This window comes from Callithrix jacchus, chromosome 4 (genome assembly GCF_049354715.1).
Source record: "Callithrix jacchus isolate 240 chromosome 4, calJac240_pri, whole genome shotgun sequence".
NCBI lineage: Eukaryota > Metazoa > Chordata > Mammalia > Primates > Cebidae > Callithrix > Callithrix jacchus.
In genome coordinates this window covers 40620293-40646876 of record NC_133505.1, presented here as the reverse complement: position 1 = coordinate 40646876, position 26584 = coordinate 40620293, and the positions used below count along the sequence as shown (strand labels likewise).

Below are 26584 nucleotides of genomic sequence, written 5' to 3'. Positions count from 1 at the left end.
GAAGTAGACAATCACTACAGTCCTCTTCAGCCAGTCCTTCCATGAGCAAGCTGGTCTCTCTGACCCTGACTATTCCAGGGCCCCCTGGCCATGCCTAGCCTAATAGGACTTTTCATCCCTGAACTTCATGTTTATTGGAGCCTTACTAATTGCTCAGTGTGTGGCACTGGGTAGAGTCAAAAAAAAAAACAAAAAAAAACAGCTGGCCACATACTACTAACACTGGAATCTAGGCAGGGAGGGTCTCAGTCTCTCCTTCCTTCTGCACCCGCTTCCCACAGCTGGAGGAACAGCAGACCTTAGAGGAGGCCATCAGCGTGGCCACCGCGGCTATGCAGCAAGGGGCCGTGACCCTGGAGACAACAGTGTCGGAGAGTGGCTGCTGAGTCCAAGAGGGCTGGGTCCCACACCATGTTGGAGGAGGTGCAATGCTGCACGGCCAATCTTGCCTCCAAGGGCCCAGGCTGTGGCTGACACATGGAAGGTGGCCGCATAGGTCTCCGGGGTGAGAAGACAGCAAGAAAACGGCCTAACTGAAGGGAATGGCCCTGCCCAAGACTGGGACAGGCGGCTGGAATCAGGGGAGTGTGTCATCCTCGGGAGCTGAGAACAAGCCTGGTTGCCAGGCTATACCAGGGCACCCTTCTCTTAAAATCAGCTGGGTGCCTGCTCTCCTCCTCCTAAAGAACACCCTTCTGGCCCTCAGACTGCTCCCCTTCTCAGGTAGAGATTGGGGCTGCTGTGGGGACTGGCCCTCTAGGGGAGAGCCACAGACAGCTCTTCAGCCCAGTAGCAGCAGAGCAGGCCCTGGCCTTCCCTCCCAGCAATAACCACCTTCTTGGAGGCCAGCTGAGATGCCTGCCTAGTTGGCATCAGGGACTTCCTGCCACCACAGTCAATTAATTCCTCAGGGGCCTATGGCTGGAGAAAAGGTGCCCAGCCCCCACCACTCCCCAGCTGCTCCCCAAACCTCTCTATGGCAGAGAGGCAGGGAGTGGCCCTGTACATAGACTGCTGGGGATTGGGTTTGATTTGTTTTTTTGTTTTGTTTTTTTAAATTCCATTTTGATAATTTTTTTCCTGCTCTTGGTGGTGGCGGCACATGGATGAATGAGTATTTAATAAAAGTTCCAAATTTCCACCTGGGTCCCTCTGTCCTTTCAGCTCTAAGCCTGTGTGGCAGGGTTGCTCAACTCAGGCTCTCAGCCCTGTATCCCTGGCACAAACCCACTCAGCCTTGGTGCCAGAGTGGTGGGGCTGGCCTGCTGGGGGGACAGGTAGGAGGGAAGCCCAGTATAAGATAAAGCCCTGAGGAGCTGCTTATGGATTCTTGCCCACAGCTTAGCAGGTGGGCTCCCGGGTGGCCACTGCTTCCAGGCTCTGGCTGAATCTCAGGCCTCAGGTGATTGATCTGGAGGAACTCTTTTCCTGCCTTTTCTTGTAGAATGTAGTCAGAGCTCCTCCAACCCACCCACCCCCAAATCACACAATCAGCTTCTCCAAGAGGGCAAAGCCCCAGGTTAGAGTGAGGCTAGAGGGCACCTTTACCAAGGTTACTGAGGTTCAAGGAGTAGAGTCAGATGCCTCTGGAGCTGAAGTCTTGGCTCTGTTACCCAGCTCTGGGGTTGCCCACCTAGGTATCTAGGACTATGCTGTGGGATTTCAAAGCTACAGTCAGACCCCACTGAAAAGTAAGTTGGTGAGACCAGATCAGCTCTGGTGGGAGAAAGGGATACAGGGGAAGGCACTTGATGGGAAGAAGCTCTGGGTTTGAATCTGCCTGGACAGGAACATTGCAGGAATTGGAAGTGCCTCTCTCTCTGCCGTGATGGATATGCCCCAACCCCTTTCTGCCTCCTAGGATTGGAAGCCCCTCCTCCAATCCAGGTGTATTCTCCTAGGATGCCTAGAAAGCTCCCATTTACTCTTGCCACCAGCTCCTTGGGAAGAGGGCATGGGCATGCTTGGGCACGCAGTCTGCTCTTTCTTGCCGCTTCCTCCTGATTTCCAAGAAAAACAGTTAGCTAGTACTTGGCAGTCTGGAGTACTTTCCTCTGGAGCTGAGAGAGGCATAAAGGGACCTTCCCCCAGTCCCAAACTGGTCTGGTCTGCCTAACCCTGCCCCCAGGTGAGACAGAGCTGCAGAGTAGGGGAGGACTGAGGACCCTATTATACTGCTACCCAGCTCACCCCTATCCTCCACACATAACAGGTTGGGAAACTGTTACCTTAGGCCTTGAGACCTCAGGTAGGGAAGGGGTGGAATCTAAGCCCAGGAAAAGCCCCATCAATGATTGTCCTGAAGTCGATCATCTATCTGGCCTAGACAATATCCGGGAGGCCGAGGAGTTTTTCTCTCTCTTCCTCTAGTCCTCTGTTAGTGCTGCCTTCACTACCCTAGTTGGTGGAGAGGAAATAAGGCCCTTAGCTACTAGAATCAGCAAATGCTGGGGGAAGGAAAGTAGCAAGATAGGCCTCAGCTCTCTAGGACCTGCCATAGGGGTGCCTTCATTCACTCTGCGCATACTTGACTGAGTGTCCCTCATGAGGCTCTGTGCCTGGCATGTGGCTAGGCAGTGGACTCCTGGTGTCTCCCTTGTGTCATCCTCCAAAGTCTCAAGGAAACCTCCATTCTTAATGACTGAGGCAGAAAGTGCCTGGATACCTGAGAGATGAATGGGACAGAATAGTCACTGTGCCCCACTACCGTTCCAACCCCTACTTTGCTGAACTTGGACATGAGGAACTGGGATATCCCAAACTGGTCTTATGTTACAATTCCTTACCCGGATTTGTGAGCATCTAATAGATGATTTTTCACTCCCCCAGGAAGGAGAGCCCGCTACAGTCTTTTGTCATGTGGGGAGACAGGCAGATTCTCCCTTACGTCCTATTTAAATCCTTTTTATTACAGATCATGCCATCTGCTTGTGTCCTCAGTATAAGTGGAAAAAAGTCGATCATCCAAAATCCATTTCTGCTGACTCCGTGTCCCACCCCTACTTCCCACCCTGCCCCTTTTATATCTTGCCAGACAATACCAGCCCCCATGGCTTTTTGCTTCCAGGATACCATTTTCCACCTCTGCATTACCTGTGGCCCCTGAGACCTCTCCAGGCTCTCTCTTTCCTTCACACATGGAAGATAACAGCCCTTAAGTGGCTCCCTTTTTCCTAATGCCATCAGCTGGTAAAGCCTCCTAGCTTGAGCCTCCATCTTGGCCTCTAGCTGGGCCAATACCCACTTCCTCACTCCCACAGGTTGTGTATTTCTAGGGGAAATGCTCCATGGAGAGCTTGCATGCTTGAACTGTCCACTGTCTATACCTCATCACAGCTCATATTGAGCCTACTGCCAGCAACGTCTCTGGTCATGCATGACCAATAGTGGAATTCACTCCTACTCGACAAAAAACTTGTCTACTCTGGAAACCTGGGCTAACAGTGGGAGTCTCAGGGGCCAAGTGGGGATGGGGCAGAAATGGCGGGGCTCCTTTCGAGCCCATAATAGTGAATATTGGAATGGGAGGAAGTAGTCATAGTGTTGGGGGTGGGGATTCCAGCAAGGCAAAGGAGTAATAGAGAAGTGGTCAGAAGGCAGAGGAGGAAGCAGACGAGAGAGTTATATAAGCAGGGCCCACCTTTCCCCTGAAAAGACTTAGGGATGAGGGAAAAGACCTTGGAGTCAATCTGGTTTTTTGTTGTTGCTGCTGTTTTAGAGATGAGAGATGAGGTCTTGCTTTGTCACCCATGCTGGAGTGCAGTGGTGCAATCAGAGCTCAGTATAGCCTCAAACTCCTGGGTTCAAGCAATCCTCCTACTTCAGTCTCCTGAGTAGCCAGGACTACAGGCACATGCCACCACACCTGGCTAATTTTTTTTATTTTTTGTTTTTTAGAACCTGAGTCTCATTATGTTTCCTCGGCTGGTTTCAAACTCCTGGCCTCAAGTGATCCTCCCCCTTCTGCCTCCTGAGTAGCTGGAATTATAGTCTTGAGCCACCTCGCTGGGCTGGTTACTAAAACCGTCCCTAGCCTTGGGGTCCTGGGTCGGGACCTGACAAGAGACCTGTGCCAGTCCAGGGCAAGATGTGTTGGTGTGTGACATTTGCCAGTTCTCCCTTGATGTGTTGGTAGAGGGACTGCCAGTGGCTATCCTGGGCAAACCCATGATGAGGCCAGAGAGTAGGAGGAAGAACAGTGCGTCCTCTGAGAAAAGCCCAAGTAGTATGGTTGTTTCCCCTGGAGAAGAAAAGGCTTGAGGGAAAAACCAGATACTTCTGGCAGGGTGCCGTGGCTCACGCCTGTAATCCCAGCACTTTGGGAGGCTGAGGTGGGCGGATCACAATGTCAGGAGTTTGAGACTAGCCTGACCAACATGGTAAAACCCCGTCTCTACTAAAAATATAAAAATTAGCTGAGCATGGTGGCGTGCGCCTGTAATCCCAGCTACTCAGGAGGCTGAGGCAGGAGAATTGCTTGAATCCGGGAGGCGGAGGTTGTCGTGATCCGAGATCACGCCACTACACTCCAGACTGGGCAAAAGAGTAAGACTCTATCTCCAAAAAACAGATACTTTTTCCTCTCTTTAAATTCTTGTAGAAGGTATAATGGCTTCATCCAGTTGGGTTGAGAACTGAGAAAGTAAACCAATAGGAATGGCACTCCTGCCCAGCATGGATTTAGGTTGAACACACAACTTCCCAGGACTTGAGGGCTGTGAGTTTTTGCAAGGTTCCCAGAACCACCTCTAAAAACCTTTAGAAGGTAGCAATCCTGACAGAGGGCTATAGAGAGGGGAGCCCTTGGGAATGATGTGTGTTCTAATGGCCACACCCTCTTTCCCAGGGGAGCAGTTTTGATTTTAGACCCAGTGGAGGATCAGCTGATAATTTGGCCTCCTTCCCCACGACTGTCAGGCAGTGGGGTGAGGGGGTATGTAGATGGAGCAGTGTGTCCCTGGTTTGATGAGGATCTTGGGAGGCACCAGGCCTACCACTTCCTCCTTGACTGGAGCTAGGGGAAGGGAGGGAGGGTAGACAGAGGCCTTCTAGTCTCCTGTACCTCCAACTGACATTCAGGGTAGTCCTGGAGCTCAGAGAGAGACCCTTTGTCACTGAGAGTCTATGAGCTTCAGGCTCTACCTCCTCTGGAGAGGGGAAACCACCTTCTCCTTAATGGAGAAAAACAAGAACAACTCCAGTTCAAAAACCTACTGGCTAGGATCATCAGCTTTGTCCTGACCCTGTGTGCTGCTGGTCTCCCCAGGTTAGGATTTGTGGGTAGGGAAGGGAGGAGAATTTAATGATGTGCAGAGCAGTTGACTCAGAATCACATAGACTTGGATCTATACTGCTCCCCAGCTGAGTCACTTTAAGCAAGTCACCGTCATCTCCAGTTTCTCACCTATAAACCAGGGGGTTTGTCACCCAGCTGTCCAGCCAGCCTGCAAAACTAAAGACTAAATTCTGGGCCAGGCACAGTGGCTCACGCCTGTAATCCCAGCACTTTGGGAGGCCGAGGTGGAGGGATCACAAGGTCAAGAGATTGAGACTATCCTGGCTAACATAGTGAAACCCCATCTTTACTAAAATACAAAAATTAGCTGTGGGTGGTGGCACGCGCCTGTACTCCCAGCTACTCGGGAGGCTGAGGCAGGAGAATTGCTTGAATCACGCCACTGCATTCCAGCTGGTGTCTGGTGACAAAGCGAGACTCTGTCTCAAAAAAAAAAAAAGAATCCATTTTGTACCTCAAGTAGGTGAGATTTTCTGTGATGCAGCCTCTCCTTTCCCTCAACTGGGCCTCTGTCTTTTGATGCCGACACCCACTCTCTCCAGCCCCTGCTTGCTCTCAGCAGGTGACACAGCTAGTCCAAAGATTCCCATCTTTTAAAATTTCCAGTACTCCTCCATGATAGTAGTTATGCTTTTCTAGTAACCCACTACAATATATTCAGCAACGCTTAAGATCTCTGTCTTTTTGTTTTTTTTGAGACAGAGTCTCACTCTGCCATCCAGGTTGGAGTGGCAGTGGCACAGTCTTGGCTCATTGTAACCTCCACCTCCCAGATTCAAGTGATTCTCCTGCCTCAACCTCCCAAGTAGCTTGGATTACAGGTGCACACCACTACACCCAGCCAATTTTTGTATTTAGTAGAGACGAGATTTTACCATGTTGGCCAGGCTGGTCTTGAACTCCTGACCTCAGGTGATCCGCCTGCCTCAGCCTCCCAAAGTACTGGGATTACAGGCATGTGCTACTTTGCATGGCCAGATCTGTGTCTTTTAGAAGGCTCACTTGGAACCTAGATTCATTTAAAGACTATGCTGGGCTCTGTGGCTCACGCCTGTAATCCCAGCACTTTGGGAGGCGATGACAGAAGGACCACTTGAGTCCAGGAGTTTGAGACCAGCTCTGGCAACATAGCAAGACCCTTAATCTACAAAAAATGAAAAAATTAGATAAGCATGATGGCACGTGCCTGTACGTAGCATAGTCCCTGCTACTCTGGTGGCTGAGGTGGAAGGATTGCCTGATCCCAACCCAAGAGGTCAAGGCTACAGTGAACCATGGTTACACCACTGCACTCCAGCCTGGGCAATAGAGTGAGATTTTTTTCTTTAAAAAGAAGACAACAGTCAATTTAGAGAGTTCTTTCTGAAACTACTGCTGGGTGCTTTTATGGATTCCCAAACCCTGGGGCTCCTGAAGGCTGGAAACTACAGAATCAGTTCTTACTATTGCCAACATGGACCTGACACCCACACTTGAGTTTTTGAGGACCCACCCCAATCCTCACACTTGAGTTTTAGAGGATCCCCAAGTCCCCAGAGGAGAACTCCCCTACATGCCTCCAAAGGAAAGAGTGAATAAATGAAGCCTCTTAAAGGTCAGTGACTGCCAACCCAGAGGCCAGGGGCTCCCTGGGTTGGTGGAGGAGGAGACTGTGGGAGTCCTCTCTGGGGGAGCTCGAATGGCTGCTTGTGAAAAATACACCTGGACCCCACCCCTGGAAACTCTGAGTCAGTAGGCCTGGGCTGGGCGGACATGTTTCAATTTCACCAGCTCCCTGGGTGAGTGTGGTGCTCAGCCAGGGCCAGTGCACTGTAGAGATCAAGAGCAGGTCTTCGGAGTCAGACCTTGGGCAAGATGCTTCCTCTCTCTGAGCCTTGATTTCCTCATCTGTAAAATGAGGATAATGAGAGTCGCTTCCTCCAGGGCTGAGGATTGATGGAGATCTGCAAGTGAGCTCTTGCTCACCACTCCTCCGCCACTACCATTTCCTTTCCAGTGTGACTCCTCCCCCTAGTCACACCCTCTCTCCACCCACAACCCCTGCCGCACCCAGGCACTGGAAGCTGATAGTCTGAGGTCGGCCCAGCTCTCTGGAGAGAGGCCCTGAGTGTCTGGGCCTTTAATTCTTCCTTGTCCTAATATCTGACAGCTCGTGGGGGTCAGAGTCTCTGCCCTGGGCTCTTCAGAATCCGGCGGCAAAAGTGCGTGTGAGTATGGGGTGACAGAACTAAGCTCAAATAACTGTGCTGTTATGTGGTATGTTCTGTCCTGGGGTAGGATAGATCCTCTCCTAGAACTCTCTTTTTAGAGAGATGAAAACTGAAGCCCAGTGAAGTTAATGTGCTCAGAGGGATTTAATCCATCTCTGTCTGGCTCACTGCAGCCTTGACTTCCTGGGCTCAAACAATCCTCCCACCTCAGCCTCCTGGGTAGCTGGGACTACAGGTGTGTGCCACCACACCCAGCTAATTTTTTTGTTACAAAAAAAATGTTTTTAACTTTGCTGAGCATGGTGACGCATGCCTGTAGTCCCAGTTACTTGCAAGGTTGAAGTGGGAGGATCGCTTGAACCCGGGAGGCGGAGGCTACACTGAGCAGAAATTGTGACATTGCACTCCAGCCTGGGCAACAGAGCGAGACCCTGTCGCTAAATAAATAAACAAATAAAAATAAATTTATTGTAAAAGTAAAACATGTTAGAGGTTAGGTTTTTGGTTTTTGGTTTTTGGTTTTTTTTTGTGATGGAGTCTCACTCTGCCACCCAGACTGGAGTGCAGTGACACAATCCCGGCTCATTGCAACTTCCGCCTCCCGGGTTCTAGCAGTTTACCTGCCTCAGCCTCCCATGTAGCTGGGATTGCAGGCGCCTGCCATCATTCCCAGCTAATTTTTGTATTTTTAGTAGAGATGGGGTTTCAATACGCTGGCCAGGCTGGTCTTGAACTTCTGACCTCAAGTGAGCTGCCCACCTTGGCCTCCCACAGTTCTGGGATTACAGGTGTGACCCACCACGCCTGGCCAAAACATTTTTTAAGTAAAGAAGAATAGAATGTTGACTGAGTGTGGTGGCTCACACTTTAGAAGGCCAAGGCAGGCAGGTCACCTGAGGTCAGGAGTTCGAGACCAGCCCGGCCAACATGGCGAAACCCCATCTCTACTAAAACTTCAAAAATTATCCAGGCATGGTTGCGGCTGCCTGTATCATCAGCTCCTTAGGAGGCTGAGGCAGGAGAATTGCTTGGCTTACTGCAACCAAGAGGCAGAGGTTGCAGCGAGCCACTCCAGCCTGGGCAACAAGAACAAAACTCCATCTCAAAAAAAAAAAAAAAAAATGAAAGTTCCTCCCCTCACTCTGGAAGAGCGATCCCTTTTTTTTTTGAGACGAGTTTTGCTCGTTACCCAGGCTGGAGTGCAATGGCACAATCTCAGCTCACCGCAACCTCCACCTCCTGGGTTCAGGCAATTCTCCTGCCTCAGCCTCCCGAGTAGCTGGGATTACAAGCACATGCCACCATGCCCAGCTAATTTTTTGTATTTTTAGTAGAAACGGGGTTTCACCATGTTGACCAGGATGGTCTCGATCTCTTGACCTCGTGATCCACCCGCCTCGGCCTCCCAAAGTGCTGGGATTACAGGCGTGAGCCACCGTGCCCGGCCCGAGCGATCACTATTAACAGTTTGCAAGTCTTTCTATATACAAAGTAAACGTTGTTAGATTGAACTGTGTGAAATTTCTGATACTTGTTTTAACCTACTAAAATGCTAGTTTCATATGATTCAACTGAATCTTTGCACATATGTATTTGGCAAACATTTCATTCTGTAGCTTGCTTTTTTTTACATGCCAATATCTTTCAATGTCTGTTCATGCAAACATAATAAAGGTCACTTGGCTGAGTGCAGTGGCTCACACCTGTAATCCCAGCACTTTGGGAGGCTGAGGCAAGCGAATCACGAGGTCAGGAGTTTGAGACCAGCCTGGCCAACATGGTGAAATCCCATCTCTATTAAAATACAAAAAATTAGCTGGGTATACTGGCGGGCACCTGTAGTCGGTGGATGTTGGAATTATTATTCTCTTGAGTTGGTCACCCTGGGTTTTAAGTGCTAGGCATTGAGCCAGTGGCACCCTTTACAGTGGGGATTGGTATCCTATGACCACAGATGTGCTAGGCAAGACTTTCCTGGATATTAGTGATAAAACCAAATTCAAGTGGCTTAAGGAAGAGGGGATTTATTTGCTCACATAACCACAAATGCTACTCAGGAGACTGAGGCAGGAGAATCACTTGAACTGGGGAGGTGGAGGTTGCAGGGAGCCAAGATCACACCACTGTACTCCAGCCTGGCCTGGGCAACAGTGTGAGAATCCGTCTCAAAAAAAAAAAAGGACTGGGCACGGTGGCTCATGCCTGTAATCCCAGCACTTTGAGAGGCCGAGATGGGCAGATCACAAGGTCAGGAGTTTGAGACCAGCCTAGCCAACATGGTGAAACTCCATCTCTGCTAAAAATACAAAAATCAGCTAGGCATGGTGGTGGGCGCCTGTAATCCCAGCTACTCAGGAGGCTGAGGCAGGAGAATCACTTGAACCTGGGAGGTGGGGTTTGCAGTGAGCTGAGATTGTGCCATTGCACTCCAGCCTAGGTGACAAGAGCAAGACTCCATCTTAAAAAAAAAAAGATCACTCACCGGGCGCGGTGGCTCACGCCTATAATCCTAGCACTTTGGGAGGCCGAGGTGGATGGATCACCTGAGGTCAGGAGTTCAAGACCAGCCTGGCCATCATGGTGAAACCCCATCTTTAAAAAAAAAAAATCACTCACAATTTTTATTAAGCAGTGCACTATGCACCAAGTACTCTTCACTCAAAACACCCTTTAGAGAAGACCCTATCATTATTCTCACAGAAGAGGAGACTAAGGTGTTGGAGAATTAAACATTTGCCCACAAGCACACAAGTGGTAAAAGTGAAATCCTTCTAACCACACACGGTCATCCAGGACATGGTGTACCTGTTTCCTACTGAAGGAGCCTTAGTTTGTCTCCACTTTTTCATAAACAATGCTTAATAAGCATTCTTGTAGTGTAGCTCCCATGAGTGTCTGAAGGTTGAATGATTGGAAATGCTGGGGTGGCCAGGTGCGGTGGCTCATGCCTGTAGTTCCAACACTTTGGGAAGCCGAGGCGGGCAGATCACCTGAGGTCAGGAGTTCCACTAGCCTGGCCAACATGGTGAAACCCTGTCTCTACTAAAAATACAAAAAAATTAGCCAAGCGTGGTGGCATGTGCCTATAATCCCAGCTACTCAGGAGGCTGAGGCAGAAGAATCACACGAACCTGGGAGATGGAGGTTGCAGTGAGCCAAGACTGTGCCACTGCTGTAGCCTGGGCAGCAGATTGAGACTCTGTATCAAAAAAAAAAAAAAAAAGAAAGAAAGAAAGATAAGGACATGGGTAGTTTGAAAAGAGGCCAAGAGACAGCAGATAAGAATATGTAAAACTTGAACACCTGTCACTTCAGAAGTAGTCAGTGGATGTTGGAATTATTATTCTCTTGCGTTGGTCACCCTGGGTTTTAAGTGCTAGGCATTGAGCCAGTGGCACCCTTTACAGTGGGGATTGGTATCCTGTGACCACAGAGGTGTTAGGCAAGACTTTCCTGGATATTACTGATAAAACCAAATTCAAGTGGCTTAAGGAAGAGGGGATTTATTTGCTCACATAACCAAAAATGCCAGAGATAGCTGCCCAGAGGGAAATGAGGGAAAAAAGGCAATACTCCCTTGCTGAGATCTCCAACTTCCCAGTTTGCCAAGGAAAACTTGAGGCCCAGGAGAACACTGAGGCAAAGTCTCAATACTTTCTCCCCCTCCTCTCTGAAAAGAGAATAAAATGAAGGCCTGGCACACACACTATCTCTGAGACAGTGCCAGCTCCTGTCTCCGAGGAACTGATTCCAAGGTGAACTGCTGGTGGTGGAGTAGGCCCTTCAATACAGCATGTATTGATTGCACTTGATGTATAGAAGAGGATATAGGTGCTGAGGGACATAAAGATGAACAAAGACCTTGTCTCCAGAGCTCACAATCCATCTGGGGAGGGAGGCGTGACATCAATATTCTAATTGGAAGGCAACCTGTAAACCAAGCACATTTAGTTCCAACCTCAGCTCTGCCAGTTACTCTTAAAATTTCCAAACCTCAGTATCTTCACCTGAAAAACAGGCTTAATAATATTTGTGTATATAGGTGATTGTGAAGACTAGAAATGGGGTATGAAAAGCACTTGGGTGCAGTGGCTCATTCTGTAATCCTTGCACTTGGAGAGAAGTCTAGCTGTGAGGATCACTTGAGGCCAGCAGTTCAGCCTGGACAACATATCCAGACCTCTGTCTCTACAAAAAAAAAAAAAAAAAAAAAAAGTTTTGACCAGGGGCGGTGGCTCACACCTGTAATCCTACAACTTTGGGAGGCTGAGGTGGGTGGATCATGAGGTCAGGAGTTTGAGACCAGCCTGGCCAACATGGTGAAACTCCGTCTCTACTAAAAATACAAAAATTAGCTTGGTGTGGTGGTGGGCACCTGTAATCCCTGTTACTCAGGAGGCTGAGGCAGAAGAATCGCTTGAATCCAGGAGGTAGAAGTTGTAGTGAGCCAAGATCATGCCACTGCACTGCAGCCTGGGAGACAGAGCATTTCATTTCAAAACAAAAGTTTTAATTTTTTTTTTTTTTTTTTTTTTTGAGACGGAGTTTCGCACTTGTTACCCAGGCTGGAGTGCAATGGTGCGATCTCGGCTCATGGCAACCTCTGCCTCCTGGGTTCAGGCAATTCTCCTTCCTCAGCCTCCTGAGTAGCTGGGATTACAGGCATGCGCCACCATGCCCAGCTAATTTTTTGTATATTTTTTAGTAGAGACGGGGTTTCACCATGTTGACCAGGATGGTCTCGATTTCTTGACCTCGCGATCCACCCGCCTCAGCCTCCCAAAGTGCTGGGATTACAGGCTTGAGCCACCACGTCCAGCCTTTTTTTTTTTTTTTTTTTTTTAAAAACACCTTCTACAGTGACTGGCACTTGGTAGGTGTGCAATAGTCACTAATGACTTTTTGATCATTCACACTGCCTGTGACAAGTGCTATAACAGAATTGCCCCGAGGCAATTTTATTTTCACCAGATTTCAGATTTCAACCCTTTTGTTCTAATATGGATTTGTTCAACAAACCAACCTTGCCCCTGCACACCATTATGACCACTATCCCTTCTAAGCCTTGCCTTCTCCATCTCATGGACCATTTTTCATGGCCCTTCTTTGAGCCCTCTCCTTTCCCAGAGCAGTCACGCTTAGGTGCTAGACACACTGCAGCCGGAACACATGATGGAAACCATGACATACTGGCAGCTCCTGCCCTGGGGTGTCAAAAGTCCCTGCAAACCCTGCAAACTCTGGCATTACGGGAAGCACTTGGGCTTTGGAATCTAACAGAGCTGGATTCGAACTCCAAGCTCTTGTTCACTGTGGGTCTTTTGGCAAGTTACTGAATCCTTTGAGCCTCAGTCTCCCTGTCTGTAGGAAGAGGACACCAATACCTGATGAAGTGGCTAAGAGTATAACTGCATGGATTCAAATTCCAGTTCTGCCAGCTGTGACCTTGAGTGAGAAATACCTCAGGGCTGCAGGAGTTTTCATCTGTAAAATGGGAATATGAGTAGTTATGGTGGTGAAGTAAATGATATGTAAAGTGCTTTAGCTCAGTGCTTGGCATGAAGCATATAAGTTTTAGTTATTACTGAAATGAACAGTGTGTGGTGGAGAACTCAGCCAGGATGGGGTGGGGACAAGCAGAGAGGTGGGGAGCAGTCCTCTGGCCCAGTTTTGGTTGGGGGGCAGAAAGGCACACTGCCACTCTACTCTATCTCAGGTGCTGTCCCACAACCTGTACACGGTCCTGCACATCCCCCATGACCCTGTGGCCCTGGAGGAGCATTTCCGAGATGATGACGATGGCCCTGTGTCCAGCCAGGGCTACATGCCCTACCTCAACAAGTACATCCTGGACAAGGTGGGGCCCAGCTTGTGGGGGACATCTGTAACCTCTCCCCACTTCTCTAGCCTGGCCAGCAGCCTAATAATACCTTGCCACTCCAACTCTTTGCCCCTGCTATAAACTCCTACTTCTGCCTGCTCTGTTCATCCTTGCTCTCCCATCACATCTCAGCCACCTGTCCCCTTCTTGTCCCCCTCAACTCACCTTCAATGTCCCTCATCTCATGAGGCGGGCCCCGCCCCCTGCCCTGCCCCATCCTCCTCCAGGTTCCAGCTATTATAATTTACAAAGTGTTCTTCACCCCTCCCAGACTGTCCCCCAGAATCCCCCCACCCCCACTCTGCAATCTGTCACTGCCTTTCCAGGTTCTTGGCTGTTAGTGTCCTGCTGGGCTTCTCTTCCTTTCTCCCCTGGGCTGACAGACTAGAGTTACTCTGTTGTCAGGGGGCCTGGGTGGGTGTGGGTGTGTTGCCGGGGGTGGAATGGTTGGAACCCGCTAGTTACCTGGTAATCAGCTCAGGGATCCCTTGAGTTAGGACCCTGGACTAGGCCGGGTGGGGAGCAGGGGCATAGATGAAATAGATGAACCCAAGAAACCCAGCTGGAGCCTAGTGTCATGGTGGAGCAGAGAAATGCAGCCAGCTGATTTGCAGGCCTGGTGGCAGGTGGAGGAAGGGGCTTTTGTTAAAGAACACTTTGATGAGCTGTGCTGGACCCTGGCGGCCAAGAAGAACTATCGGGCAGATAGCAACGGGAACAGCATGCTCTCCAATCAGGATGCCTTCTGCCTCTGGTGCCTCTTCAACTTCCTGTCTGAGGACAAGTACCCTCTGATCATGGTTCCTGATGAGGTGAGGGTGATGGCAGCCCCAGGGACTGAATCACTTGGAGCCAGACCTAAGCAAAACCATGAATGAGACCAAACCACCTTTGGTACCTTCCCACTTCCCCTTTCTTCACCGTCTCCCCAGGCTGGTATCTGTCCTCACCCAGCTGTCTCCAGATGCTTAGAACTGCCCATGTCAGAGTAATCGCACCTTCTTCAGGAGAACTGAAATTACACTTTCATGAGGGTTCTGCTAATCCTCACAGGAGGAAAATGATCTGCAAATTCTGTTTACACAGAGGCATAAAAGCCAGATATATTACTGAGCATTACTGGTAATCTAGGAAGGGTGCTTTTTTTTCTTTACCGTTTGCCACTTCTTCCAGGACAGGAAGTATGCTTTATAAGGCAAAGGGAGAACTTTCTGAGACAGGAGGTTACTCTTGGTAAGCAACCAAGTCTGGCCCTGGTTCCAGGTTTTTCCTTTCTTTCTTCTGGAAAGCCAGGACAGACTCAGCTAAGTGACCCAGGGAGAGGGCATCCTGAGAGAAAAGGCCAGGAATCTGATCCCTATCTGCTCACTCCTGGGTGAAGCCAGAAAAGCCATTTTCCCATCCATCTGCACTCTCCCTCTTTTCCTCACTTCCTTTCCTGACCATTTGGCCTTGTGACCCTTTAGTCCTCTTGGTGGCTGTGGAGATGCCAGGGTGACTTTAGGTCTTTAGAGTGGGGTTTCCAGGAGAGGGGGCCTCTGTACTTACAAGAAGCCCTAGCAAGTCAATTTCCACTCACATTTGTCCTGGCTTCTGTTTGTGGAAAGGGTGATGAAGGGAATCACCTGAGCCCTGAACCAGTGCCCTCACTAAACACCCAGAAAAGACCTAGGAGCCTCCAGAAAGTCCTAAACAGAGTTTCCCAAAAAACTGCTAGGGCAGGTGAGGGACATATGTCCATCTGCACAGACACTTGGCTGGCTGCCTTCATTAGACCCCTGGCAAGGTGGCCTCTCGGAGGCCAGGAGATTGCTTGCTTCTGTGATCAACATAGAGTGAACAACTGCAGCAGGATGTACCCCAGCCACCACTTCCGGTTCCTCTGTGACAGATTTCCTGTCCCTGCCCAGCTTACCTCTACCCCCCTCCCACTGTCTACCCCTACCCCAAACCCCCTTTCCCTTCCACAAGGGAAGGATTGGAGATTGGGTCTTGGAATAAGGACCTGAATGGGATTCAGGAGATCAGAATCAGGTTCTGGCTGCCCCCAGTTTGCTGTGTGACTTACAGCCAGTCACTTCCCACTTCGGGCTTTGGATTTGTCATCTGCAGAATGAGGGTATTGAATGAGAGGGCGTTTGCACTCCTTTGACACTTTCTGTGATTTATCGCCTCTTCCTGAACCCCAGCTCTCAGGTCCTCTTCTCCCTGCCCTTAGGAAGGAGTGGGACTGGAGGTTGTGGAGGAGAGAAAACCAGATTTGGGATTGGGGCTCCAGGATCCTCTCCCAGATCTTTTCCCTGGTCTCCACAGCATTCAGTCCTCTGGTCCCCTTAACGCTCTGTCCCCTGGTTCTAGGAGCCCAGGCTCTAGGAGCCAGCTGGAGCACCCCCTGGTGTTGGTGCTGGCAACACTGCTCACTGCAGCTACCAGGCCTTCCTTCTCCCGCTCCAGGTGGAATACCTGCTGAAAAAGGTACTCAGCAGCATGAGCTTGGAGGTGAGCTTGGGTGAGCTGGAGGAGCTGCTGGCCCAGGAGGCCCAGGCAGCCCAGACCACCGGGGGGCTCAGTGTGTGGCAGTTCCTGGAGCTCTTCAACTCGGGCCGCTGCCTGCGGGGCGTGGGCCGAGACACCCTCAGCATGGCCATCCACGAGGTCTACCAGGAGCTCATCCAAGATATCCTGAAGCAGGTCAGCCAAGCTGGGAACTAGGGGAGGCGCACAAGATGCAGGGCGAAAGGAGGCTTGGAAAGCCTCTGACATAACTCCGGCTGGCAGGGCTACCTGTGGAAGCGAGGGCACCTGAGAAGGAACTGGGCCGAACGCTGGTTCCAGCTGCAGCCCAGCCGCCTCTGCTACTTTGGGAGTGAAGAGTGCAAAGAGAAAAGGGGCATTATCCCACTGGATGCACACTGCTGCGTGGAGGTGAGGGGCAGGATGGGGGCGGAGCATCTTCAGGGGCATGAGAAGACAAGGGGGTCAGGAGAGGGGCGAATGGAGAAAAGCCACAGTGACACAAATTTCTGCTTAGATTAGTGTGACCCAAATATATCCGGATGCCTCAAGGCCATTCTCATCCATGTCAGCACTTTAAAAAAACTAAAACTGCAACTCAAACATCAAAGTAATTGGTGAATAATATGGAATTTGCTCAAGATTTCAGAGGAAGTGCCTTATATCTGTACTACACAGCAAATCTTTCTAAAAATCCCGTCAAAGGCTTTTCTTCACCCGCATTCCATTCCCTTTAGCAACTCTATACTTCCCTATTCTCCGTTCACACCCTCTCCTATCTGTCTTCCCCTGCTGTTTCCTCCCTTCTGTTCATTACTGTTTTAGAGGCTTAAAACACAAGCCTCTTTACTATTTTAAATTATATATATATATATATGACATGAAACTTGCCATCTTAACTATTTTAAGTGTATAATTCAGTGGCATTTAGTACATTTATGAAATTTAAAATTCTTTTGATTTTGATATATAATAGTTATATATATTTTCAAGGTACATGTGATAATACATTCATATATTTTGTAAAGATCAAATCATGTAATTGGGTATCCTTTACCTTAAATATCTGTCTTTAAGCTAGAAACATTCAAATTATTCTCTTCTAGCTATTTTGAAATATACAATAGATTGTTGTAAACTGTAGCCACCCTACTGCTCTATCAAACCCTAGGTCTTATTTCTCCTATCAAACTGTATGTTTGTACCCATTCACCAACCTCTCTTTATCCTCCCCGCACACGTCCTGGCCTCTGGTAGCCACTAATATACTCTCTATCTTCATGTGATCCACTTTTTTAGCTCCCACATATAAATGAGAACATGCGATATTTGTTTTTCTGTGCTTGGCTTATTTCACTTAACAAAATGACCTACGGTGCCATCGATGTTGCTGCAAATGACAGGATTTCATTCTTTTTAATGACTAAACAATATTCCATTATATATATCACATTTTCTCAATCTGTTTATTCACTTATGGACACTTAGGTTGATTTCATATTTTGGCTATAATTCTGCAGTAAACATGGGACGGTAGCTATATCTTTTTATATTTTATTATTTTATTTTTTTTCTTCGGGAAGGTAGCTATATCTTCAATATATTGATCTACTTTCTTTTAGATATATACCCAGCAGTGGAATTTCTGGATCATATGATAGTTTTATTTTTAGTTTTTTGAGGAACTTTCATACAGTTTTCTGTAGCTTTAGTAATTTACAGTCCCACTAACAGTATATCAGGATTCCCCTTTATCCACATCTTCACCAGCATCTTTTTATAGAAAATTCTTGGCCAGGCACAGTGGCCTGTAATCCCAGCACTTTGGAAGGCTGAGGCAGGTGGGTCACCTGAGGTCAGGAGTTCGAGACCAGCCTGGCCAACGTGGTGAAACCCTGTCTCTACTAAAAATATAAAAATTAGCTGGGTGTAGTGGTTGGTACCTGTAATCCCAGCTACTCAGGAGGCTAAGGCAGGAGTATCACTTGAACCCAGGGAGGTGGAGGTTGCAGTGAGCCGAGATTGTGCCGTTGCACTCCAGTCTGGGCAACAATAGTGAAATTTCATCTAAAAAAAAAGATATTTTCTTTTTTTTATAAAAAGCCATTTTAGCTGGGCACGGTAACTCATGCCTGTAATCCCAGAACTTTGGGAGGCTGAGGTGGGCAGATCACTTGAGGTCAGGAGTTCGAGACCAGCCTGACCAACATGGAGAAACCCCGTCTCTACTAAAAATACAAAATTAGCCAGGCATGGTGGCACATGCCTGTAATCCCAGCTACTCGGGAGGCTGAGACAGGAGAATCGCTTGAACCCGGGAGGCAGAGATTGCGGTGAGCCGAGATTGCACCATTGCGCTCCAGTCTGGGCAACAAGAGTGAAACTCTGTCTCAAAAAAAAAAATCCATTTTAACTGGGGTAAAATGATATCTCCTTTAGTTTTGATTTGCTTTTCTCTGATGATTAGTGACATTGAGCATTTTTTTCATATCTCTGTTAGCCATTTGTGTGTCTTCTCTTGAGAAATACCTATTCAGATCTTTTGCCCATTTTCAATTGGATTATTTGTTTTTTTTGCTATAGAGTTGTTTGAGCTCCTTATATTTTCTGGTTTTCAATCCCTTGTCAGATTGATAGTTTGCAAATATTTTCTCCTATTCTGTGGGTTGTTTCTTCACTTTGTTGATCATTTCCATGGCCATGCTGAAGCTTTTTAGCTTGATGTAACTCCATTTTTCTATTTTTGGTTTGGTTGCCTATGCTTTTGAGGTCTTCCACAAAAAAATCTTTGCCCAGACCAATGTCCTGGAGTATTTATCCAATGTTTTCTTCTAGTAGTTACATAGTTTCATGTCTTACATTTAAATATTTAATCCATTTTTATTTGATTTTTGTATATGATGATAGCGGTCTTGTTTCATTCATCTGCATGTGGTTATCCAGTTTTCCCCAGCACCATTTATTGAAAGGACTATTCTTTCCCCACTGTGTGTTCTTGGCGCCTTTGTCGAAAATGAGTTCTCTGTAAATGCATGGATTTATATCTAGGTTATCTATGCTGTTCCATTGATCTTTGTGTCTCTTTTTATGCCCGTACTATGCTGATTTGGTTACCATAGCTTTGTATTACATTTTGGTTTTTTGTTTTATTTTAGAGATGGAGTCTTACTCTGATGTCCAGGCTGGAGTGCAGTAGTATGATCATAGGTCAGTGTAGCCTCAATCTCTTTGTGCTCGTGGGATTCTCCTGCTTCAGCCTCCTGAATAGCTGGGACTACAGGTGTGCACCACTGTGGCCAGCTTATAGTATATTTTGAAGTCAGGAAGTGTGATGCCTCCAGCTTTGTTCTTTTTACTCAGGATTACTTTGGCTATTTGAGGTCTTTTGTAGTTCCATATAAATTTTAGGATTTTTTTTCTATGTCTGTGAAGAGTACCTTTGCTATTGACAGAGATTGCACCAAATCTGCAAATTGCTTCGGGTAGTATGGTTATTTTAACAATATTAATTCTTTCAATACATGAGCATGGGATACCTTTCTTTTTTTTTCTTTTGCATCAGCATCATCTTCAATTTATTTCATCAGTTTTATAGTTTACCTTGTATACTTTCATGTTGGTTACATTGATTCTTAGGTATTTTACATTCTTTGTAGCTACTGGAAATGGGATTGTTCTCAACTTCTTTTTCAGATTGTTTGCTCTTAGTGCATACAAATGCTACTTGTTTTTGTATGTTGAATTATCCTGCAACTTTACTGAATTAATTCAACAACTCTTAACAGTTTTTTTGTTGGAGTCTTTTTTTTTTAAGAGAGAGACAGGGTCTCACTGTATTGCCCAGGCTGATCTCGAATTCCTGACCTCAAGCAATCCATCCACCTCAGCTTCCCAAAGTGTTAGGATTACAGTTGTAAGCCCCCACAGCCCATCGAGTCTTTAGATTTTTCTAAGTATAAGACCATGCCATCTACAAACAAGGCTGATTTGACTTCTTCGTTTCCAATTTGGATGCCCTTTATTTTTTTCTCTTGCCTAATTGCTCTGGCCAGAACTCCCAATATTACATTGAATAAAAGTGGTAAAAGTGGGCATCCTTTTCTTGTTCCAGATCTTAGAGGAAAGGCTTTCAATTTTTCTCCATTTAGTACAGTGTTAGCTGTGGGTCTGTCACATGTAGGCTTTATTATTTTAAGATATGTTCCTTCTATACCCAATGGGTTTTTTATCATAATGTGATGCTGAATTTTATAGAAAGCTTTTTCAGAGTCTATTGAAACAATCATATTGTTTTTGCTCTTAGTTCAGTTAATATGATGTGTCACGCATATTGATTTGTGCATGTTGAACCATCCCTGCATGCCTGGGATGAATCCCATTTGATCATGGTGAATAATCTACACTCACAATACTGTACAACCATCACCACTATCTATTTCCAAAACTTTTTCATCACCCCAAATGGAAACTCTGAACCCACCAAGCAATAATTCCTCATACTCCCTGACCCCAGCTGCTAGTAACCTCTATTCTGCTTTCTGTCTCCATGAATTTGCCTTTTCTAGGTATCTTGTATAAATAGAATCATACAATATTTGTCCCTTTGTGTCTGGTTTCTTTCTCTTAGCATGATGTTTTCAGGCTTCATCAATGTCGTCAAAATATCAGAATTTCATTACTTTTTAAGGCCAGATAATATCCCCAACAGTGTATGAGGATCCCAGTTTCTCCATTTCCTTACCAACAGTTGTTTTTCTTTTCTTTTCGAGATGGAGTCTCACTCTGTCACCAGGCTGGAGTGCAGTGGAGTGATCTCAGGTCACTGCAACCTCCAACTCCCAGTTCAAGTGGTTCTCCTGCCTCAGCCTCCCACGTAGTTGGAATTACAGGCGCCCGCCACCACGACTGGCTAATTTTTGTATTTTTGGTAGAGTTGGGGGTTTCACCATGTTGGCCAGGATGGTTTCGATCTCCTGACCTCATGATCCACTGGCCTCGGTCTCCCAAAGAGCTGGGATTACAGGCGTGAGCCACCATGCCTGGCAGTTTTTCATTTTAAAAAATTATCCTAGCCATCCTAGGCTCTGTCTACTTTTGTCACATAGATGTTACTGTGGAAAGGAGCACGGATCTACACAGAAGTCCCAGCTTCACCACTAACAGACTAACACCACTAACAGTGTGAGGTGGACAATCCTGGAGCTCTTAGAGCCTCAGTTTCTTTCTCTGCAAAGTGGAACTAATACTGCCTGCCAGGCAAGGCTGTATAGGTGGAATGAAGATTATGATCCATATAAAACACTCCTACAGACTCTAGAACGTGGTAGCTATTATTTTCCACAGAATGTAAGCTTAATGGAGACAGGGATTTGGTCTGTTAGGTACACCTTAGTCTCCCAACCCCTGTAGCAGTGAGTGGCACTCAGTAGGCACTCCAAAAATATCTGTGGAATGAATGAATGAATTGTTAACAAGCAGAGCTATCTGGAAGTGAGTTGTCATGGATAGTGAGGCCGTGTTCAAGCGTGATCTGCATAAACACTGAGTGGTGACTATGCACTGGGCCCCGTAGAGAGATACCAAGATGAAAACGCACCCCCATAGCCTTCAAAGAGCAAAAGCTACAGAGCTGTGGGGACATAAGTACCCCCATGACTTACGATGCAAGCCATGCAGGCTCCTGGCTGAGTGCGGTCCCTAGGGAACCCTTAGCCAGGAGGGCTAAGGGCTTGAACTGGCTCACCTCTGGGGCAGGTGTGGCCCCAACCCAGTGAGGCCAGCTTGGCTGCGGCCACCCACCCTGTCCCAGGTGCTGCCAGACCGCGACGGAAAGCGCTGCATGTTCTGTGTCAAGACAGCCACCCGCACGTACGAGATGAGCGCCTCAGACACGCGCCAGCGCCAGGAGTGGACAGCTGGTGAGTGCTCGCTAGGTGGCTTGGGTCTGGCTGGTCCTCAGGCGCCTCAGCTATGTAAAGGGGATGATAATACTTTGTCCAGCTGGAGGCTGGAGAGTGGACTCGGGAAACTCCTAAGGCCCCTTTCCGGCCTTGTGCGAGGATTCAACTGACCCGCTCCCACTCCTCGCACTTCCGCAGCCATCCAGACGGCGATCCGGCTGCAGGCCGAGGGGAAGACGTCCCTACACAAGGACCTGAAGCAGAAACGGCGCGAGCAGCGGGAGCAGCGGGAGCGGCGCCGGGCGGCCAAGGAAGAGGAGCTGCTGAGGCTGCAGCAGCTGCAGGAGGAGAAGGAGCGAAAGCTGCAGGAGCTGGAGCTGCTGCAGGAGGCTCAGCGGCAGGCCGAGCGGCTGCTGCAGGAGGAGGAGGAGCGGCGCCGCAGCCAGCACCGCGAGCTGCAGCAGGCGCTCGAGGGCCAACTGCGCGAGGCGGAGCAGGTGGGGCTAGCTCCCCGCGCCTGGGCGAGACCTGTGGAATGGGAGGCTCCGGCGCCGGCCAGGAGCGGAGCGCCCGGGGCGGGGCCTAGGCAGAGGGCGGAGCTCCTGGGTTGAGGGGCGGGGCTTGGAATGAGATTGTTGGGACAGTCTGGGGGTTTGAAGAGAGATTTGGGATGGGGCCTCCGCCAGGGGCAGGACTGCGGCTAAGAGGGGTGGGGGCGAGGTCTGAGCCCGTGGATGGATGGGGCCTGGTTCGGAGATCTTGGCTGGGGGTTGGGGCTTGGGCAGAAGGAGCCGTTGAAGACTATGTGATTGGGGATTAGATTGGACCAAGTGTGGACTAGAACTGAACTGAGTTTACAGTGAAACCAGTTTGAAAGGCAAGCGGGACGCATATGGAGGCAGACTAGGCGTGCAGAGGCAATTAGATTTAGGATTTAAAAGAACTGGATCTGGAGTCAGAAAAAGGTAGATTCAGTCCTAGCTCTGCTGCTTAACGAGCCTGGTGATCCCAGGCAGGTTATTGAGCCTTATCAGTAAAATGCTAATGCCAATAGAACTTTGCTCATAGAGGTATAGTGAGGGTTCAATGAGAAAACACTTGTGGTGTCCAGTAACTTTTTGTTGTGATAATTGTAATTATTGTCACCTCCTTCCTAGCATCAGCCATGATGATAACATATTATTATATATTAGAATAATAACTATTAAGCTAGTGCTAGGAAGGAGATGGCCATAACATGTTTTAATCTCTTATTTAATTATATAATGTTGTAAAATTACATGTTACGTGATTATGATTAAGGTTGGTACTAGGAATAGAATAACTTAAGCCCGTTTCCCCGTATGGCATCCGTTCACCAACCATTATCTGTTCCAGTCAGGCTCTCAGAAAGGGGCGAGATCAGGAAACCCCTGACATGAAGGAATTCCCCAGACCCTCACCCCTAGACAGCTTAGCAGAGTCCTGGGGAAAGATGAGCAACCTGCCGACTCCCCTCCTCCCCTGCCCCCAGGTGCCTCTTTTGACCTGGCTCTGGGTCCATCACCGCCCCCCCTCCACAGGCCCGGGCCTCCATGCAGGCTGAGATGGAGCTGAAGGAGGAGGAGGCTGCCCGGCAGCGGCAGCGCATCAAGGAGCTGGAGGAGATGCAACAGCGGTTGCAGGAGGCTCTGCAACTAGAGGTGAAAGCTCGGCGGGATGAGGAATCCGTGCGCCTCGCTCAGACCAGGTAGGCCTGAGGAACCTCTTCTGGGTCTCCCCCCACCCCTTCTGGAACCCATCCCAGTTTTGCTGCTTGCGGCGCACATGCAAGGTGCCTTGGCACTAGAGACCACCCAGTACACACCCGCCCGGCAGACTGCTGGAAGAGGAGGAAGAGAAGCTGAAGCAGTTGATGCAGCTGAAGGAGGAGCAGGAGCGCTACATCGAACGGGCGCAGCAGGAGAAGGAAGAGCTGCAGCAGGAGATGGCACAGCAGAGCCGCTCCCTGCAGCAGGCCCAGCAGCAGCTGGAGGAGGTGCGGCAGAACCGGCAGAGGGCTGACGAGGATGTGGAGGTGAGGCCTGGGGTGGGATGGAGTGGAGGCTGGAAGGGTAAGCTCATTAGGGCACAGACTCTGGAGCCAGGCTGCCTTCCCTCAAACCCTGGCCCTAGCAGCTGCTGGCTGTGTGACTTAGGACAAATTCCCTGACTTCTTGAAGTTGAGCCCTTATCTGGGAAAGGCAATTGGTAATAGCATTGTTACGAAGGTTAAACGAAACGATACAAGATATTTAGTATGTAGCAAGTGCTGAAGAAACATTTGCTGCTGCTATTTTTGTTAACATTATTATTAATCTGGCAAACATTTTTTCTTCTACCCTTCCAAGCCCCTGTCTTGCTATCCCTATACTTTGGCTCTAGTCCTTGGAGCCCAAATCTCCATAAATTCAAACACAGAAATATGTAACGTAGAAACGGAAAGTTCCTCTGTGACCCCCAGGCCCGCCCCCCCACACACACACCTCACAACCGCTAATGGCTCCGTGAAATGTTGAACAGAGTTTCTTGGAGTAGGTCCTGGAAAGGTGGTGCAATGCAGTGGCTTGGAGCTCAAGCGTATCCCTGGGGAAGTCACTGAACCTCTTTTGAACTTGTTTGTTGTTAACTTCTGCTCTGGAAGTTAAATAAGATAATAAATACACTTAGCACATCTTAGCTGTTCAATAAATGGAAACTATGATTATGGTTACTTTTGACCTTTTGGAGGTCCATGAGTCCCCTGAAATTGGAGGCAAACTCTATTCATGTATATATTAATAACTTTCTATGAGTGTACATGTTTTTTTCTGGGGAGATGATCAGTAGTCTTGGTCAGATTTTAAGAGGCCTGTGAACCTGCAAAGATCAAGACCCTGTGCCATGGGTGGCAGTTCTGATCACTCCCCACTGGCCCTGCCCGTACAGGCTGCCCAGAGAAAACTGCGCCAGGCCAGCACCAACGTGAAACACTGGAATGTCCAGATGAACCGGCTCATGCATCCAATTGAACCTGGAGGTGAGAAGGGATAGACTCTGGGGCTTTCCTGGGAGCTGGGAGGGAGAAAGGAGGGATAAAGGGATACCTCCAGCTCTCCAAGGGTCAGCAAAGACAGGTTTGGAAGTCAGGAGGCTCCCCTTTCCTCTGAGGGCTGAGGCAAGGCCCCTTGCCTCTATCCTTTGCATGCCTTTCTCCTTACTTGCCTGCCTTCTCTCTGCCAGATAAGCGTCCGGTCACCAGCAGCTCCTTCACAGGATTCCAGCCCCCTCTGCTTGCCCGCCATGACTCCTCCCTAAAGCGCCTGACTCGCTGGGGATCCCAGGGCAACAGGACCCCCTTGTCCAACAGCAATGAGCAGCAAAAGTCCCTCAATGGTGGGGGTGAGGATCCTGCCCCGGCTTCCACCCCTCAGGAAGATAAACTGGATCCAGCACCAGAAAATTAGCCTCTCCTAACCCCTTGTTCTCAACGTCATATCCACCAGGACCTGGCCACAGCTGGCCTGTGTGTGATACCAGCTCCTACTAGGAGAGGGAGCTGAGGTCCTGCTGCCAGGGACCCAGTCTCTCCAACCATAAACAGGCCAGGATGGAACCTGGTTTATCCTTCATACCAGCTCCAAGCCCCAGACCATGGAAGCTATCTGGGATGTTGATCTTTGGGAAGTTGGCCCTGTGCTTTAGACCAAAGGACCCGATGACTGGGCTGCAAAAGAGTGAACAAGCAAGCTGGGGCCACCCGCCCCCAGGTGGCCACCAAGTTACAGAAGCACATTTCCAAATAAAAACTGCTCTTAGAATGAATTATTGGCTCAGGTCTGTCCATCTTTCCTGCCATTTCCTCCCTTCCTCCCTCAAGTCCAGTTATCGGTTCCAAAGGGCAGTAAGAGTACAGTAAAGGGGCTAGTTATGTAGACCCTGCAGCTAGATTGCCTGGGTTCTGAACCTGGCTTTGCTCCTTACTAACTGATTGACTTCGGTCAATTTTCTTTCTATCTCTGTGTTTCAGTTCCCACGCTGGTAAAATGGAGATAATTATACTTACTGTATAGGGTTATATGAGGATTAAGTGTTTGGCATATGAGTGAGCACCACTATTAGTATCAGCCAAGTGTTTCTTGTGTGTCTGTCTACTGCAGTTTTCCAGGTTATTTAATTATCATGACAACTCTTAGAGCTAAAAAACACCATTGGCATTTTACAAATGGATGAAATGGGCCAGGTATGGTGGCTCATGCCTGTAATCCCAGCATTTTGGGAGGCTGAGGCAGATGGATCACGAGATCAGGAGTTCAAGACCAGCCTGACCAACATGGTAAAATCTTGTCTCTACTGAAAATACAAAAATGAGCTGGGTATGGTGGGGTGCACCTGTAATCCCAGCTACTCAGGAGGCTAAGGCAGGGGAAATGCTTGAACCCAGGAGGCGGAAGTTGCAGTGAGCCGAGATGGCACCGCTGCATTTCAGCCTGGGAAACAGAACGAGACTCTGTGTCCAAAAAAAACAGACGAACTGAGGTTCAGGGAGATTTGGTAACTTTCCCAAAGCCTTTCAGACTTGCTTTTCTTCCCACATTCTCTCACTTGCTGACCTTGTTACCCAAGATAGAGATCCAGGTATTTAGGAATATTCATGTCCTCTCTCTCAATCCCCTTATCCAAAACCCATCATCAAATGCAATAGATTCTTTCTTCTTCCTACTGTCATATTTGTCCCTCGTTTTCCATCCCCATGGCTACTGCCATGGCTGAGGCCTTTGTGTCT

General features: G+C 48.5%; 1 protein-coding gene and 1 long non-coding RNA gene across 29 annotated transcripts in view; both read left to right on the top strand.

The window, feature by feature from the left end:
- Positions 1-1139, top strand: part of LOC118153111 (zinc finger protein 76) — a 61587-nt gene extending 60448 nt beyond the window's left edge. For all 27 annotated transcript variants that reach the window (XR_013534142.1, XR_013534141.1, XR_013534138.1 and 24 more), the window contains one exon: positions 282-1139. This is a non-coding gene — a long non-coding RNA (zinc finger protein 76). The remainder of the gene's footprint in view (positions 1-281) is intronic.
- On the top strand, positions 291-25623 carry LOC144582115 (differentially expressed in FDCP 6 homolog). Of its 2 annotated transcripts, XM_078368929.1 has the most exons (10): positions 291-13363; positions 14014-14199; positions 15842-16078; positions 16166-16312; positions 21711-21819; positions 22000-22298; positions 23364-23530; positions 23659-23857; positions 24748-24838; positions 25042-25623. In XM_078368929.1, exons 1-10 carry the CDS (start codon positions 13331-13333, stop codon positions 25263-25265), a joined length of 1692 nt encoding a protein of 563 aa, XP_078225055.1. In that variant the 5' UTR covers positions 291-13330; the 3' UTR covers positions 25266-25623. The 2 variants fall into 2 exon arrangements, with proteins under 2 accessions (XP_078225055.1, XP_078225057.1); XM_078368931.1 differs by lacking the exon at positions 14014-14199.
- Positions 25624-26584: the final 961 nt, after the last annotated feature.